The sequence below is a fragment of the Apiospora kogelbergensis genome, assembly GCF_038363985.1.
Source record: "Apiospora kogelbergensis strain CBS 113332 chromosome Unknown utg000002l_segment0_segment0, whole genome shotgun sequence".
NCBI lineage: Eukaryota > Fungi > Ascomycota > Sordariomycetes > Amphisphaeriales > Apiosporaceae > Apiospora > Apiospora kogelbergensis.
In genome coordinates this window covers 5,210,570-5,224,263 of record NW_027117419.1, presented here as the reverse complement: position 1 = coordinate 5,224,263, position 13,694 = coordinate 5,210,570, and the positions used below count along the sequence as shown (strand labels likewise).

Here is a 13,694-nt window from a genome sequence, read left to right as displayed (position 1 = left end):
CAAGCACCCTTCATCGGCAAGGCCCGTGGTAGCAGCCCAAGGTACCAATAACGACCATATGATGTTGCCTTTCAGCTGCGACTGTTGCCCCTGTCCCTCGCCGGGTTCGCCATACGTTCCGGCCTTGAAGTCTCCATGATCGTCCAAAGTCACGGGTGCCAAAGCGTCTGATATCGACCCTCATCTGCGGAATATGTCTCTTCGCGGAGGCAGACATGCTTGCATCAGCAATAGGTAATCACTTGGAATGTCCAGCTGGACGGAAGTTCCATACTAATAACTCCGAATCCACAGCTGGCCGTCGAACGACCTCTAGTGGGTGGTTTGGTTTTCGCCTCGGTAAGTCTCGATTATCAGAACTCGTTTTATGGACAACAGAAATATGCGGAGTGCTGGGCATCTTACTCAACTGGCATTACTATCCCCTCCCTGATGCATCTCAAGTCTCAGGAGACGCTGCTGAGCCGTCCCCATCTGGGCTCTCGAAAGTTGCGTGCCGGTCTCAGCTAAACTCCATCTGTGCCCAAATTATGGCTTTCATGGTCGATGAACGCACATTGAAGCCCCTCATTACTTTATTTCCTATCAACATTGAAAGTTTTCGATACAGGCTTTCCGGCGGTGGTGAGATGGAACCTGGCAGGTCAGTGCGGTCAATGCAATATGTTATCTTCCCATCTCCCGACCACAGCATGTCCTGGAAGTGGTTTCGGGGTATTCCAAAAGAAGATACGCATTCCCAGTCCCTGTTGGCTTGTATATCTCAGGGCCAAATTACGACCGAGGGCACGGAATGGCTTGGCTGATATATGTAGTACAAAATACATCACTCATCGGCCAAGTGGCCTATGAAAACAAACGTGCCCCCTTTCCAGAGCCGACTGGCTTCATAGTCCTGTCTATGGCATAAAACTCATGGCCTTCTAGATGTTGCTGTGGAGGCCAGAGAGGCCTCATCTGTGGCGAAAAGATGTGAGTGCGAGAGTAAAGAGCAAATACAGCGTGGACGGCAGTGCTTGTACAATGTCAAAGATGCAGGATGGAGTAAACAGAATATTACCTAATCTACTGATGAAATTTAGCATCTGACTGAAGGCGAGGCGAGGCGGACAGGCTGTGAAGCAATCATATGCTTGGAGTTCCCCTTCTGTTTGGGTTATGGAACAATCATCGTGAGGACAAGTACGACAGATCTTCGGTCTGTTGCCCAGTTGAGATGTGATACCGCAGACGAGTTCTTCTGCTACGTGGAGTTCAGTATAGCCGTTATCACGGCCGACACGACCGCGCTGAACAATCGTGGGCTCGCTTACGCTTCCATCGTGTCTCCCGACATCATCGGAATGCTCGTCCCGGGATTCTTGATACTGACCATCCTCATCCTTTGGGAAACTTTATTAGCCACCAAACCGATGCCAAACACAGCCTTGGTCAAGAACCGTACCGTGATTGGCGCCTGTCTACTGGACGCACCGTATCAGATCGCGAACTCTTGCTGGTCCAACTACTTTTCCTCCTTTCTCCAGGTCGTCAAAGAGCATCTCCCAGGCCGGATACGTTGACGGCGCCTTCTTGGTCGTGTCAGGCCTCCTGATGGTAGTCGTGGACCACCAGCACGTGGCCGCCGCCCTGGCCCTGCTCAACGTCGCCGACACGGTGGGCGGCGCCCTGGGCGCGACTATTTCGGGCGCCATTTGGGCCAACTTGAAAGACATCTACGACGACCTGGCAACCCAGCCGAGCTACGTCGTCGGGAGCCCTACGCGTGTCGCGATTCTGCTGATATGCCGCCGTTACGTCACCGATTTGAGCGAGATTCGTTCGCTTTCATTCACTAATTTCGTTATCCTGAAGATTATAAGCGGTCTTCTCTACTCTTACGTCGTAGAGGATCACAAAGTGCTGCGGCGACAATGTCGGCCCCCCTTCTTTGGCCAAGAACCCGGAGCTGCTGCGCTGGCGGCAGTAAGCCTGTTGGTGATATATCGGATAGGGAAAATCAATCTGGGTTTCGTCACGCATCAAGCGGAGGCAGCCTTTTGGGTAGCTTATTGGGGGGATGGTGGACGGGGATTCTGGGATCGATCTTGTACCTCTTGGGTTGCAAGGACCGGTACCGAAGTACGCCGCTCTTCTGGCTGCTGGGCTACGAGGGGCTTCGAAACTCATGGAGCAGGGAGAGAGGGTTATATTGCCGCTGGGCCAAATTGAAGTCTTCTGGGAAAACCCAGTGGTGAATACCAACTGTCGTTCAATGAGGACACACGGGCGCAAGCTGTTGGTGCAGATTAGTTGGCTGTGCATGGGGGCTATGTGGCATGGCTGAAGCTCTAGAAGAGTCTCTGCCGATCTTTGTTTTCTGCAATTTCGTAGTCGTCTATCCTTGTCGACTGCATCTTGCCATTTGAGTGAAGGTGTGATAGTATTGATGATGTGTAAAGCGAGGCGATGACATGGGTGACAGTCCGGAAAACAGATTGCGCGTTCTAGCTAAGACACTGGCCATGGGCAACAAGATGAGCTACGGGTGTTGCTACACAAAACAAACTACAGTATAGAGAATAGGGAGAGAATGAACGGGAAGCCAAAATTGAATAGCTATAATTGAAAGGACGTGGCCGTTGAGTATAGTGATATGCACGGGATTAAAAAAATAAACCGGATCATTCCAAAAGGCAAAAAAGAAGCAGTCGATGATATCCCAGTGTGTGGGATGCATCGGGAATTGAGCCCGATGCGGGGGTCGAACCCGCAGCCTTGAGATTATCTCGAATCAATTGCCAGCATCTTCAAGCGAGGATGAGGCTTTTGGTAAGAGTCTCACGCTCTACCGATTGAGCTAACCAGGCTGTATTGCTGGATCACCGAAGTGATTGTTGGAGAAATATGTTGCTATCGGAAAATATGGATGGTGGGAGACGGGCATGGTCAGATCAGCTTATGGATGGGTGGCTCGTGGTTCAAAAGGGGAGGGGGCAGCGAGCTAATTCCTCCTGGCGAACTTCCATGGGTCAAGCTTGCTCCATGGTAGGTCTTCTGTCTTCTGGACGGGTAAGCAAACCATCCTTCATATCCTTGTACTTGTCACAGGGGCCAATAATCACAAGGTTCCCTGGCATGTACATGCCAAAGGCATAGGAAGAGGCATTGATCGTAAAGCATGATAACGCCAAGGCTAGATTTTGATTATTTTTATATACACTGCTATCCTCAGCCGAGATTGAACTCGGAAGACTGGTTCATCACCTCCTTCATCTTCATCCGCATACGACGCGCCGCATCCTCGTCGGCCTGCCCGCTAACATCCAGCTCGGGGTGTGGCACCTCCTCGCTCCTGTTGCCGCTACTCTTGTCGCCAGCGTCTCCGTGCTTCCTCTTCTTCGCCGCCTGGCCGCCCTTGGCCACCCTCCTTGATGGTCCGCCGCCGATGCCGCCCGGCGCTTCTCGCAGACCGAAGCTCTTGGCCGTGTGGCCCAGGTGCAGCTGCTGGATGTCGAAGTACTTGCGCTCGTCCTTGACGTGGGTGGCGTAGGCCCGGATGTAGGAGCGGAAGGCTTGCCGGGCCGCGTCGAGGAGCTTCTGCCCGTTCTTCTCGTCGAGCAGCCGCTGCTCGATGTGCAGCTGCAGCGCCTCGGCCCGCTTCAGGGCCGACTTGTCGCTGTTGAGCACGGGCGCCTCGGCGTCGGTGGCCGACCTCTTGGGCAGCATGATGGGGGTGATGAAGCTCTTTTGTATGATGGACTCGGACGATTGGCCCGTCATCGAGGCCTGCAGATGGGCGAGGTAGCCTTCTTCGCAGCCGGGTTGCAGGAAAAGCACGGCTTTACCAGGACGTCCCGCACGCGCCGTTCGTCCAATACGATGCACGTGGTCGTCCACGGCAAATGCTGGGTCATATTCGATGACAAGATCGACCGTCGGCACATCGAGACCTCGAGAGGCAATATCGGTCGTGATGAGTACGCAAGGATCCGTCTCCTCGTGGAATGCCTTGAGCGTGGCGGTTCGGATGGGTTGTTGTAGCGAGCCGTGCAGCTTGAAGAGAGCGATCTTGTGGTTGGCGGGCGACGTGATGTAGGCGGCTTCGGCGACGGTGCCCACGGTCTTGGATGTGTCGTTCTGGGCGGGCGGCGCAGACCGGAGAAGTTCAAAGTGGAAATCGACAGAGTCGGCGCAGGAGATGAAAATAATGGCCTTCATCACTGACCCTTTCCGAGCAAAGGTGGACTTGAGTAGAGCGATAAGCGTCATCAGTCGCGGCTTGGCGGCGGTGATGATGTAGGTCTGCTTGAGTTGGGCGGGCGCGGAAAAGACCGAGTCATTGTTGACCTCGGCGTCAGGATCCGACTTGGAGGCTGTGACATGCACGGCGTCTTGGAGCGAGATCTCGCCCAGACGCTGCGCCGTCATCTTCATGGTGGCCGAGCAGAGCACCGTGACTCGGCGCTGCGGTAGCTTGTCCAGCAGCACGCCATCCTCGTTCCTGGTCTTCAGGCCCTCCTCTCGGATCTTGCCGACAATCATCTTCAGCTCGTCCTCGAAACCCATCTCCATCAGGCGATCACCTTCGTCCAGCACGAGCCAGCGCACCGTGCCGACGTCGAGGACTTTGGTGTGGTCGAGATGATCCGTCAGACGACCGGGCGTGGCAATGAGGATGTTGACGCCCTTCCGTATCCGCGCCTTTTCCGACTTCTTACTTTCGCCACCAATGACGGTCGTGCTCACGATCCAGGGGCGCAGCGCAGGAGCTTCTCGAGCACGGTGGCGATCTGCTTGCACAACTCGCGCGTCGGCGCCAAAATCATGGCGAACAGGCCGGAATTGCGGTGGATTTTGGTTCCCGTGCTGTTGCCATCCGCATCGTGGCTGAGGGCCATGATACGCTGTACAATGGGTAGGAGGTAGGACAGGGTCTTTCCTGAACCTGTCTCGGCCTGGAGGAAGGCATCGCTGTCGCCGTTGACGAGCTGGGGTATCGTGTTCTTCTGGATCGAGGTCGGGGCTTTCATTTCGAGTTTGGTGGAGAGGTGGTGGGCGATGCGCTTGGACAGTCCCAAGGCATGGAAGTTTTCGGCCTCGGCGGTCAATGGTGCATTGGAAGGCTGTGCAGGTTCGGCGTCGGGTTGGGCATCTTCGAAGATGGTCTTGGCTGTCGGGTTGGAGGTGAAAAGTCTCGAGGTGACCTGGCCTGGAGGCAGACCATTTTTGACATAGGGGGTCTTGTGGCCGGTATGTACGCCATCGCCGGCCGTCCTTTTGTCGCTTGGCAGGTCTGTCGCCGGCCGGGGTGTCTGCATCGTCGTCGTCGTCGTTGCCTTTTCCAAACTGGCGTTGTCGCTCAAGCGGGGCGCCGTTGGCACCGTTCCAAGACTTGCTGGGTTTTCCTTTTGCGCTGCGCTGGGCGCGCACTCGATCTCGCCATCTGCCGCCGGTGAATTTGACCTCGCTCTTGAGAGAAGAGTCTCCGAGGTCAAAGTTCAAGAGCATGCCATCGTCGGCCATTTTGATATGAAGATTGCGATTGACGGGGTCGATGGAGAGTTATGCGAAAGGCGAGATTTGCATGGGAGCGGCAGAATTCTTGCAACTTTTTGGCGGTCAGGCCTGGATTCGGTTCTGCTGGGCCTAGTTCCCAATTCCCCCAAAGTGGGGCAATTCTGCACCCCAAAATCCCCCAAGCCCCTCCATTTCTGCCTCCATCTCAGGCCTCTCTCTGGTCACTAACACAACACGATCAACACCCCCGTCGCTGACTGACTGTTTGCCATGATGACATGACATTTAGAAAAGAATAATCCACCAATTGGCGCCAACGAATCCTGTGATAATGCAATGTGAAGCCGCTATCATCCCAGCTGACAGACCATAAGTCTCTAAACCGTGCCGTCGCCCTCATGTCCTTGTCAGGCCCTGGATGCTTCATAGCCATCTTGAGTGGTACGCAGTCGAAAGAAGACAGTATATTCCAATCAAAAACCATCAAATATGCCCTTCTGACTAATCCTAGGTGACCTTGCCGCTTGGGTTACTGGTTTCAGAAATGAAGATAGCAAAACTTGGGTGGCCGCTGGGAGCAGAGAAGCTTTGAGGTCAACATAACCAACATCCTCACCATCAACGCCCATACAGATCCCACCGTATTACACCTCTCCATACCGCATTGCTCCTCCATCGCGTAACTCCCAGCTCCTAGCTCACTTCAGACATTCTCCTCCAGACAATTCTCACATCGCTTTGGCTCACCAATTGTGTTGCTGTTGGTATTTCAGAGACGTTCAGCCTGTCATAAGAATTAGCTGGTATGTTATAAAAAAGTTGAAAGCGGGTATCGTGGTTGGCGACTTACCGTCTCGCTCAATGACTTGGCGCAGGATTGCAAGTCGGGCCTGGCCTCGACTAACGTTCGAGTGCATATCCTCTGAAGCGGCCTCCCGCTCGGCCAGGTCGAGCGCTGACTCCTTTTTCTTGCTAGCCCACTTGTACTTGTATTCGTCGATGACGTGTTCCTTGTGCAGCCTTCCCTGTTGAATCAAAAGTAAAGCGACTTCGGCCGGGATATTACGGTGGATGGACTGTCCAAGGGCCGAAATCATGTTGCAGCCGGGTCTCGGACATGCCTGGCCTCCAGCCCGTAGGAGGAGCTCAAGAACCTCCCTCCACTGCTCGTGGATGCTGCTATCGGTGGTCTGTGCCATGTGGTGCATGACCCAGTTGATTGGCATGGGTCGCTCACCCGAAGGCAGCAGTGAAAGAAACACGCCTTGAAGGTTCTTGGCGCCAAGCTCGAGCAGCATCTTGGCGACCACAGGATGGCCAGCGGCAACGGCACGAGGCATAGGGGCAGCTCGGGGAGGGAAAGGTGTTTGCAAGGCCATCATGCGGTTGCTCTTCTTGCCACCAGGAGCGTGATCGAATGTTTGGTAATCAAGCAAGTGCAGCGCATCTCGTTTGATTATTTCTTCGATGATCTCCACTCTTCCATGTTGAGAGGCATAGTAAAGTGCCAAGCCGTGATGCTGGCTGTCAATATTCCACATCTTGTGGATGATTCCACCATGCATATTCTTGCATGTGATGGCTAGGCTTCTCATCTCCGGTATCTCGAGATTGTCTGTGATGAGGTCGAGAACCTCCTGCGGCACACCGAGAATACTGTTGGTGGTCATCTTGGTGGCAAAACGGATATCTCTAGCTGTTGAGTAGAGTTAGGTAAAGTTAGCGCTGGCTATCAAGCATCTAGGGGATTATCGAGAACGGAAATTGACGTACGGAGCAGTAGTCTAGCACAGAAGCAAATGTTAAGATGTTGCGATGAAAGACGTGAAGAGATTTCAAGTTTCACAGCCTTTGCGATTGTGCTCAGCGATGGTGGGAGTGGGCAGTGGTTGCCAGGGTGAAAAGAACTGTCCTTATATAGTATTCTGTGGAAGGGGGTCGCGTCTGGACACGCTTAAGGCGGGGCCACAATCAACACTGCGCCGAGTAGGTACATCCATGATTTAGAACCTCCCAAGATTCGACATATGATCAGCCTAGGCGAGGAGCAGGCACATGCCTTTCTTTCGTCCCGAAAGAGTACGACGGCGGACTTTTCTAGAACTACCAACACCGTCAACTAAACGACCCCTGATGACAACTGGGAATCTATCAAAACGTGTATACCAGACACGCTAGGCAAAGCCAACCAAGATATGCTCGTGGTAAACACCAAAATGGACAGACTACCAGGACTAGAAAAGAGGTTTGATGTTTCTGTATATACCCTGGTACACGTTAAGCTTTTGAATGATCACCCATACTCGCATCCCACGCCCTCTCCGGTGTCTTATTCTGCATTACCAAAGGAAGGACCTCGCGCAGCGTGACTGTCGTCAAAGTCTCCAGAGCCAGTAACTGTTCTTTGGTGTACTTGTCAATCCACTTGCGGAAACTGGTTTCGTTCGACGACTTCAACCTGAACGCCGAGAGCGTGGTTAGTGCGTGTTTCGTCCGACAGAATCAGAAGTCACCAAAAGATCAGCAGTAGTGAAAATGATGCCAAAGGCCAGATGAAATGAGATGTGAGCCTCAATATGTACACCGCAGCAATACTGTTGTCACTTGGTCAACTGGAATTAGGCTGGACCATTTGGTACCTCCATCGGCCCTCACGTCTATGCTCAAGAATGTAACATCTATCATAAACCGACATTATAATACCTTTAATGAAGGGTGTAATTTCACCGGATTCGCTAATGGCCAAGAAACTTATATATTACTTATGACTTTCTGCTACTATACCTTCCAGCTCTGTTTCATCCCGGGTGCCTTCACTTGAGTAAACCCCAAATCCCGCAAGCTACTTTCCTAGGTTACCGTTGGAAAACATTCTGATGCTGTACTGACTTTCACCCATGATCAGATGGATCTCAGAGAGAAATACTGAGGACTCCTTGTGTTTGATGACTGATTAGACCAAACACATGAGAGTTTGACAGACAGCCCAATGTAACCAATTGATATTTACCATGTGTGAGTACAAGTCAAACCCAGGTTGAGTAATATCTTCCATGCAGCTTTGTTGGAATCGCGGTGCACTGGCTATAATGGAGGAAAGAATACGATACATTGGTCAGTTTGTACAGGCAAAGAACCGGGGTTGGTCACTGGTTGCCCTTGTTAAGATCCAGGTCATTTGACAAATCAACGGAGGATGGAATGTGCCGGTACAAAAGTAAATACTGAGAAGGAATCGACCGTTGGACCACTAACGAGCCTCACTATCTCATCACCATATCATCGCAGCTTAACCACCTCCTGCGCCTCTATGTCCTTGAACTTGAAAGGGTCATCCCTCTTATCGCTATACCGTATCAACACCACACCCACCCGCGTGAACGTCCCAGCCTCCTCCATGTAGGGTGTCAGCACCAGGCATCTTGCCACCCACAATCTCGACGATATGCACACGCGCTGCATCGGTACCACGAACAGCGCGGATTCGGCCTCGGGCATCTCGCTGTCGGGGAACCACGAATATGTCTCGTCGAGATCTCCGCCCCACCCCTTCTGGCCCGTTTTCGGATCATCTGGGTCGAGCTGGATAGCGTCATCCTCGTCGATGAGCACTTTCCTACTCCAAGTCTTGATCGTCATGGTCGCAGGTGTTATAGTTTCATCGATGCTCACAGTCGCCTGCCACTCGACTTCACCGCCCGAAAGCAAGTAAGAACACCGACCTTCCACCGACGCCCAGGTCCAACTTGGCATCTTGTTGTTGAGCCTACCGAAGAATTCTGCATCCGAGTTTGAGCTGTCCCGTGACCGGTACCAGAGCGCCATCCCCGGCAGGTCGTAGTCCCATAGTCCCAGAATGCAGCGAGGCCGCACTTTGGAGCGCCGCTCGATCTCCGAGATGAGGCCAGTGATGGCAATGATCTTGTCCGATTTCATTGTGAGCTCGCAGCTCGAATATGCCTTCAAAAGGCCTATCCAGTGGTCTTTCCACGTCACCGCAGCCGGTTGGTTTGTTGGCTCGCGGAGAACGCCTGTATCTTCGACTTCCAAGCGCTGCAGCCAGGTCTTCTTGTTAGACTCATCGTCCCATGCCACGTTGCAGTAATGCGCCTCGGAGGCTTGCGCGCCGCGACACTCCCAGTAGATACCGTTCGCGCCATACAGTAAAGTGCGGGGGGCAGAGTACCGCTCTTGGACTACCCAGGCTCTCGAGTGGAGTGGTGATGCACCGTATCCTGATGTGTTGACTTCCACTTCCCACAGCCTGCCCGGGTTCCACGACGAGACAGTCACACCCAGATCCTCAGATACACACGGTCGGAGGCGAAGTGGGTTGCGCTCCTCGGTGAAGCACCCCTCCGTGCTGCCGGATGACTTCAGTGCCGCAATGGTCAACACCGAGTTGGTGTACACAAGCGCCATGATCTTAGCCTGGTCTTTCCAGTCGTCTGTTGAGTCCTGGACAATGCATAACGAATCGATCCACAGAAATCGGAACCCCAATTTCTTCGTGGTCAAGACGGCGTGCTGAAAGGTTTTAGGTAGGAACGAGAGCTCGACGCCTGCTCGAAGCTTCGCCTCTGTTTCTCGAACCAGGCGTCGCACATGTTCAGGGTGTCGGCCCCAGCAATGGCTCAGGGCCACGTACTCTTGGCCATCCGCCACTCCGGAATCAACCAGCTTGATGGAATCATCATCATCCAGAAGAAGTAAGCGCCTGGGCCGAACAACTCTAGCCTCATCGTCATTTTCGCCACACATCTTGTGCTCCTTCAAGCATTTCTGCAACCAGCCTTTCGCAATGTCGAAAGTCTCTTCATCCCCCGTATTTTTTCCTAAGCTCGTCTTCGTGTTATAGACTGGATAGTCTGGCGTCAACCCCGCATCGTTGAGAGGAAACACTGGCAGACTGTACCCTCGCATGCTGCCCGCCCCAGAACACTCGATGGTGATGAGTAGCAGGGCCTCCCGGCCGGTGGCGGGTAGGAAGGTGAAGGCCACGGCCCAGTCGCGCACGCGGGCGTCGTCGACGATGATGCGCGGCGTCGTCCACATGGAGGCCTGGAGCAGGGCGCACACGTGGCATCCCCGCTCTGCCGACCCGCATAGCTGACCGTAGTCATACGCCGTCTCGATGTACTCGGAGAGTTGGGCCCCACGCTGGCGCTGTAGCTCGAGGGCCAGCGTCAGGAGCTCCCGGCAGGCGGGGCACAGGACGTGGGGCTCATAGCGAAACGGATCGGTGCCTGCAGCGGTATCGGGTGGTGGTGGGTTGGACGCGGCGGGTCCGAAAGGGAGAGCGGCTAGTGTTCGCATTGCAAGTACAATCTTCGGTTGTTCCAGGGCAGCGAACCAATGTATAGCCTTCGTCAGGACGACGATGGTGGCAGGTGGAGATTGCTGACATGTCCCTTCTTGGATTGGAGTCTGAATAAGCTCAAGCCTCAACATCAGGCGTCCCCACTGTCAACAAATCGCAGGGGTGTCTGCAAGGGTCGTGATCCACTCACGCACGCCGATGTTGTCCCAAAGACCACCTCCGACGTGAGGAACTCAAGAATTGATCAACGTTACGTGGATGACCTGTAAAGATTCAACCGCCTATCGGGGCCTAGATAGAAACAATTCCCGTTCATTCGTTCCTTCCAACGGCTCGGCTGTTTGCTGGAAATCCTCGCCTGCCTGCTTGCCCTGAACGCTAGCAGGCTTTACTTTCCCTTCGCCTTTGCGGAACCTTACGGTAACAGTGTGTGCAAGAGCCTCGAGTTCGGCGTTGGAGAGAAGCTTCTCATCCAGATCGGGCTTGGAAGTCTCCAGCGGATCAAAGTCGGCAGCGAGAAACAGCGGATCTGGCTCACCCGGCCCGACAAAACGGGACTTGTAGTAGAGGAGCGGCAGCGGGTTGCTCTTCCACACCGCCTCGGTATCGCGATGCCGCGCGCTGCGGATGACCATCCAGACCAGCATAACGACATCTAATACCAGAAGTCCAATGGGCAGAACTAGCCAGGTCCATTGGACCCGTGTGAAGGCAACCTGTCGCAGCATCATGCCTTCCACCCGATCCGGCGTGCCGGGGGCCCGGAGAAGCCCTAACCGAATCTGGTTCGTCGTGGCGCCGGCTATGGCCTCGAAGCGGTCGACTACTGTTCTCACTGAAGCGTTCTTGAGCTCCCAGAACGGTGCGAGCCACCTGTACATCGGTCAGAAGAGTTGTGTAGGTACATTAGGCATTCACTCGACAGCTGAACAGCTCGGTGGATACTTACCAGTGATCACCGCACGCGATGTCGGCTCCACTGCGAGATTCCCATATACAGGTGCCGTTGAGGAACCTGAAATACGTTCCACCTATCAGGTAGTATGCCAAGTTTTCGATACGTGTAACGCATCCTGGATTTGCTAATTTCGTGGGAAAGTCGGGAGATGCATCCACCGTTAGAAGCCTGACTGGTTTAGCATCTGGGGCTTCAGAAGAATTTTGAAACGAATAGGTTTTGCCATTAACCATACAGAATGGTTGGATTGCTGCTAGACTGTCGTTGTAAAAGCTGAAGGGTTGGTTATATGTGCGTACGGTCGCCAGGTCGGTCTTGCCATCGTAGCGGGCAGCATCGGGCACCAAGGGTGTACTATCCACCGCGGTTTCTGACAGCTCGTTGCCTCGGACTTTAGCTGCATAAGAGCGTACACAAGGATACAAGGAGCATGTGACCGCCACCGGAGTAGCTGGCGCTACTCGGCGGTCAGGGTCGGGAACGCCGTTCAGGCTTATTGTCAAGACTGTAGTATGGACAAACGCCCAGCGGGATACAGCAGTGTGCTCTGCAGTCATCAATCTTTCGGCCCAGGTTACGTTGTAAGTCGAGTAGACCAATAGCGACCCGACGTCGTCGGAGGCCTCGAAGTGCATACCGTTGGGAAGACTGTAAATCGCTCCAGAATCATTTTTGACCGATTGTTGGACTAGCGACCCTACGTCGGTGCAAATACTGCATACTCCGAGCGAGGTGTGTGTGATGCCATTGGAGGACGACATAATGGGAAAGCTGCAGTTTCCTGTAGGACACAATGGAGAGATCTGGGAGTCTTTGCTGCTTGGTTTCGCTACGGCGTTGAATAGGGCACTCCTAGGCTCTGATCTTAGAATCCACCAGGAGAAATCTGTGGTGGTTTGGAAGGTCCGGTAATAGGAGTGTGTGGAGTTAATAGAGTTCGAAAGGGGTAGGGAGGCTGTACCCAGTCTCGATGGGATTTCACGGTAAATGCTCTGAATGGCTTGCTGGGTGAATGGGCCAATCGAGAGGGAGATAAGAAGGACGGTGATTGGAATTATGACGAAGGGCGACTGGATGGCCACAATAGGAAGCAGTTTCAAAGCCCCCAGTGAACTCCTGCCACCCTCTTCGAATGTCTGTACCTGACTGATGGACCGGCCTGATCTGGGCGCAGACCAGAACCATATCCATTTTTGTTGACTTATGACCTCAGCAGCCGTCGAAGCCAAGCAGGCGCGAAATAATGTAGATAGGATGTTAATGAGGGAGTTGAGGGTAATCTGAAAGTCCCATTCCTCTTGTGGGTTATTATCCACACGGGCAAGGATGACTGCAATGGATACTAGAAGGCCCGAAGACGTTGCGGAAAGGATTATCTCCCAGATCCAAGGGTAAAAGACTTCATTCCAAATGCCGCCTGATCGATTCTTCGTGGATGGTTCCATTTCGATCCCGATAAGGCCGGACTCACTTAGGACCACTCGAATAGAGTGGTGAATCACGTTAGAATATAAGATTGAAATAGTTGGAAAGGAACAAGTCCTCATCCAGGCGGCGAACATTTCTAGGACTAAATGCTTGCGCCCCCGTTGTTGCCACGTCGCCTGTGGTATAAAAACAAGCCGCCCCCAATTTCCACATTGTGCAACCTTGGTGACTAAAAATATTCGAGCCATAAGCGACAGAGACGTGACAGCAGATGATTACTGACTCTCAATTACTCCCAGTTCGTTTTCATATGTGCATTCCGAATTTGAACAGATCCTCTTTGACTCTCTCTATAAGTTCTCATGTCGCGACGAGTGATAAGGTCACTTAATAGTAGTAGTCGAAGTTGTATCGGACGGAATCATTTCATTAACGCCTCTCCTTAAATAAATGCACAGCTCAGACCCCCCGCATTCCAAATTGTATTGA

General features: G+C 53.2%; 4 protein-coding genes across 4 annotated transcripts; 1 reads left to right on the top strand and 3 right to left on the bottom strand.

Annotated features, from left to right (window-relative positions):
* Positions 1 to 1,343: 1,343 nt before the first annotated feature.
* On the top strand, positions 1,344 to 2,412 carry PG998_004652 (MFS siderophore iron transporter; the record flags this gene model as incomplete). The annotated part of the gene is made up of 3 exons (XM_066871470.1): positions 1,344 to 1,474; positions 1,527 to 1,965; positions 2,374 to 2,412. The coding sequence occupies 3 exons, from the start codon at positions 1,344 to 1,346 to the stop codon at positions 2,410 to 2,412; spliced, it is 609 nt and encodes a 202-aa protein (XP_066735220.1).
* A 798-nt stretch (positions 2,413 to 3,210) lies between these two features.
* On the bottom strand, positions 3,211 to 5,505 carry PG998_004651 (ATP-dependent RNA helicase dbp7; the record flags this gene model as incomplete). The annotated part of the gene is made up of 3 exons (XM_066871469.1): positions 3,211 to 4,886; positions 4,928 to 5,191; positions 5,241 to 5,505. 3 exons carry the CDS (start codon positions 5,503 to 5,505, stop codon positions 3,211 to 3,213), a joined length of 2,205 nt encoding a protein of 734 aa, XP_066735219.1.
* A 722-nt stretch (positions 5,506 to 6,227) lies between these two features.
* On the bottom strand, positions 6,228 to 7,169 carry PG998_004650 (uncharacterized protein; the record flags this gene model as incomplete). The annotated part of the gene is made up of 2 exons (XM_066871468.1): positions 6,228 to 6,235; positions 6,350 to 7,169. The coding sequence occupies 2 exons, from the start codon at positions 7,167 to 7,169 to the stop codon at positions 6,228 to 6,230; spliced, it is 828 nt and encodes a 275-aa protein (XP_066735218.1).
* A 1,609-nt stretch (positions 7,170 to 8,778) lies between these two features.
* Positions 8,779 to 13,222, bottom strand: PG998_004649 (uncharacterized protein; the record flags this gene model as incomplete). The annotated part of the gene is made up of 3 exons (XM_066871467.1): positions 8,779 to 10,962; positions 11,239 to 11,692; positions 11,769 to 13,222. The coding sequence occupies 3 exons, from the start codon at positions 13,220 to 13,222 to the stop codon at positions 8,779 to 8,781; spliced, it is 4,092 nt and encodes a 1,363-aa protein (XP_066735217.1).
* Between the last annotated feature and the right edge of the window lie 472 nt (positions 13,223 to 13,694).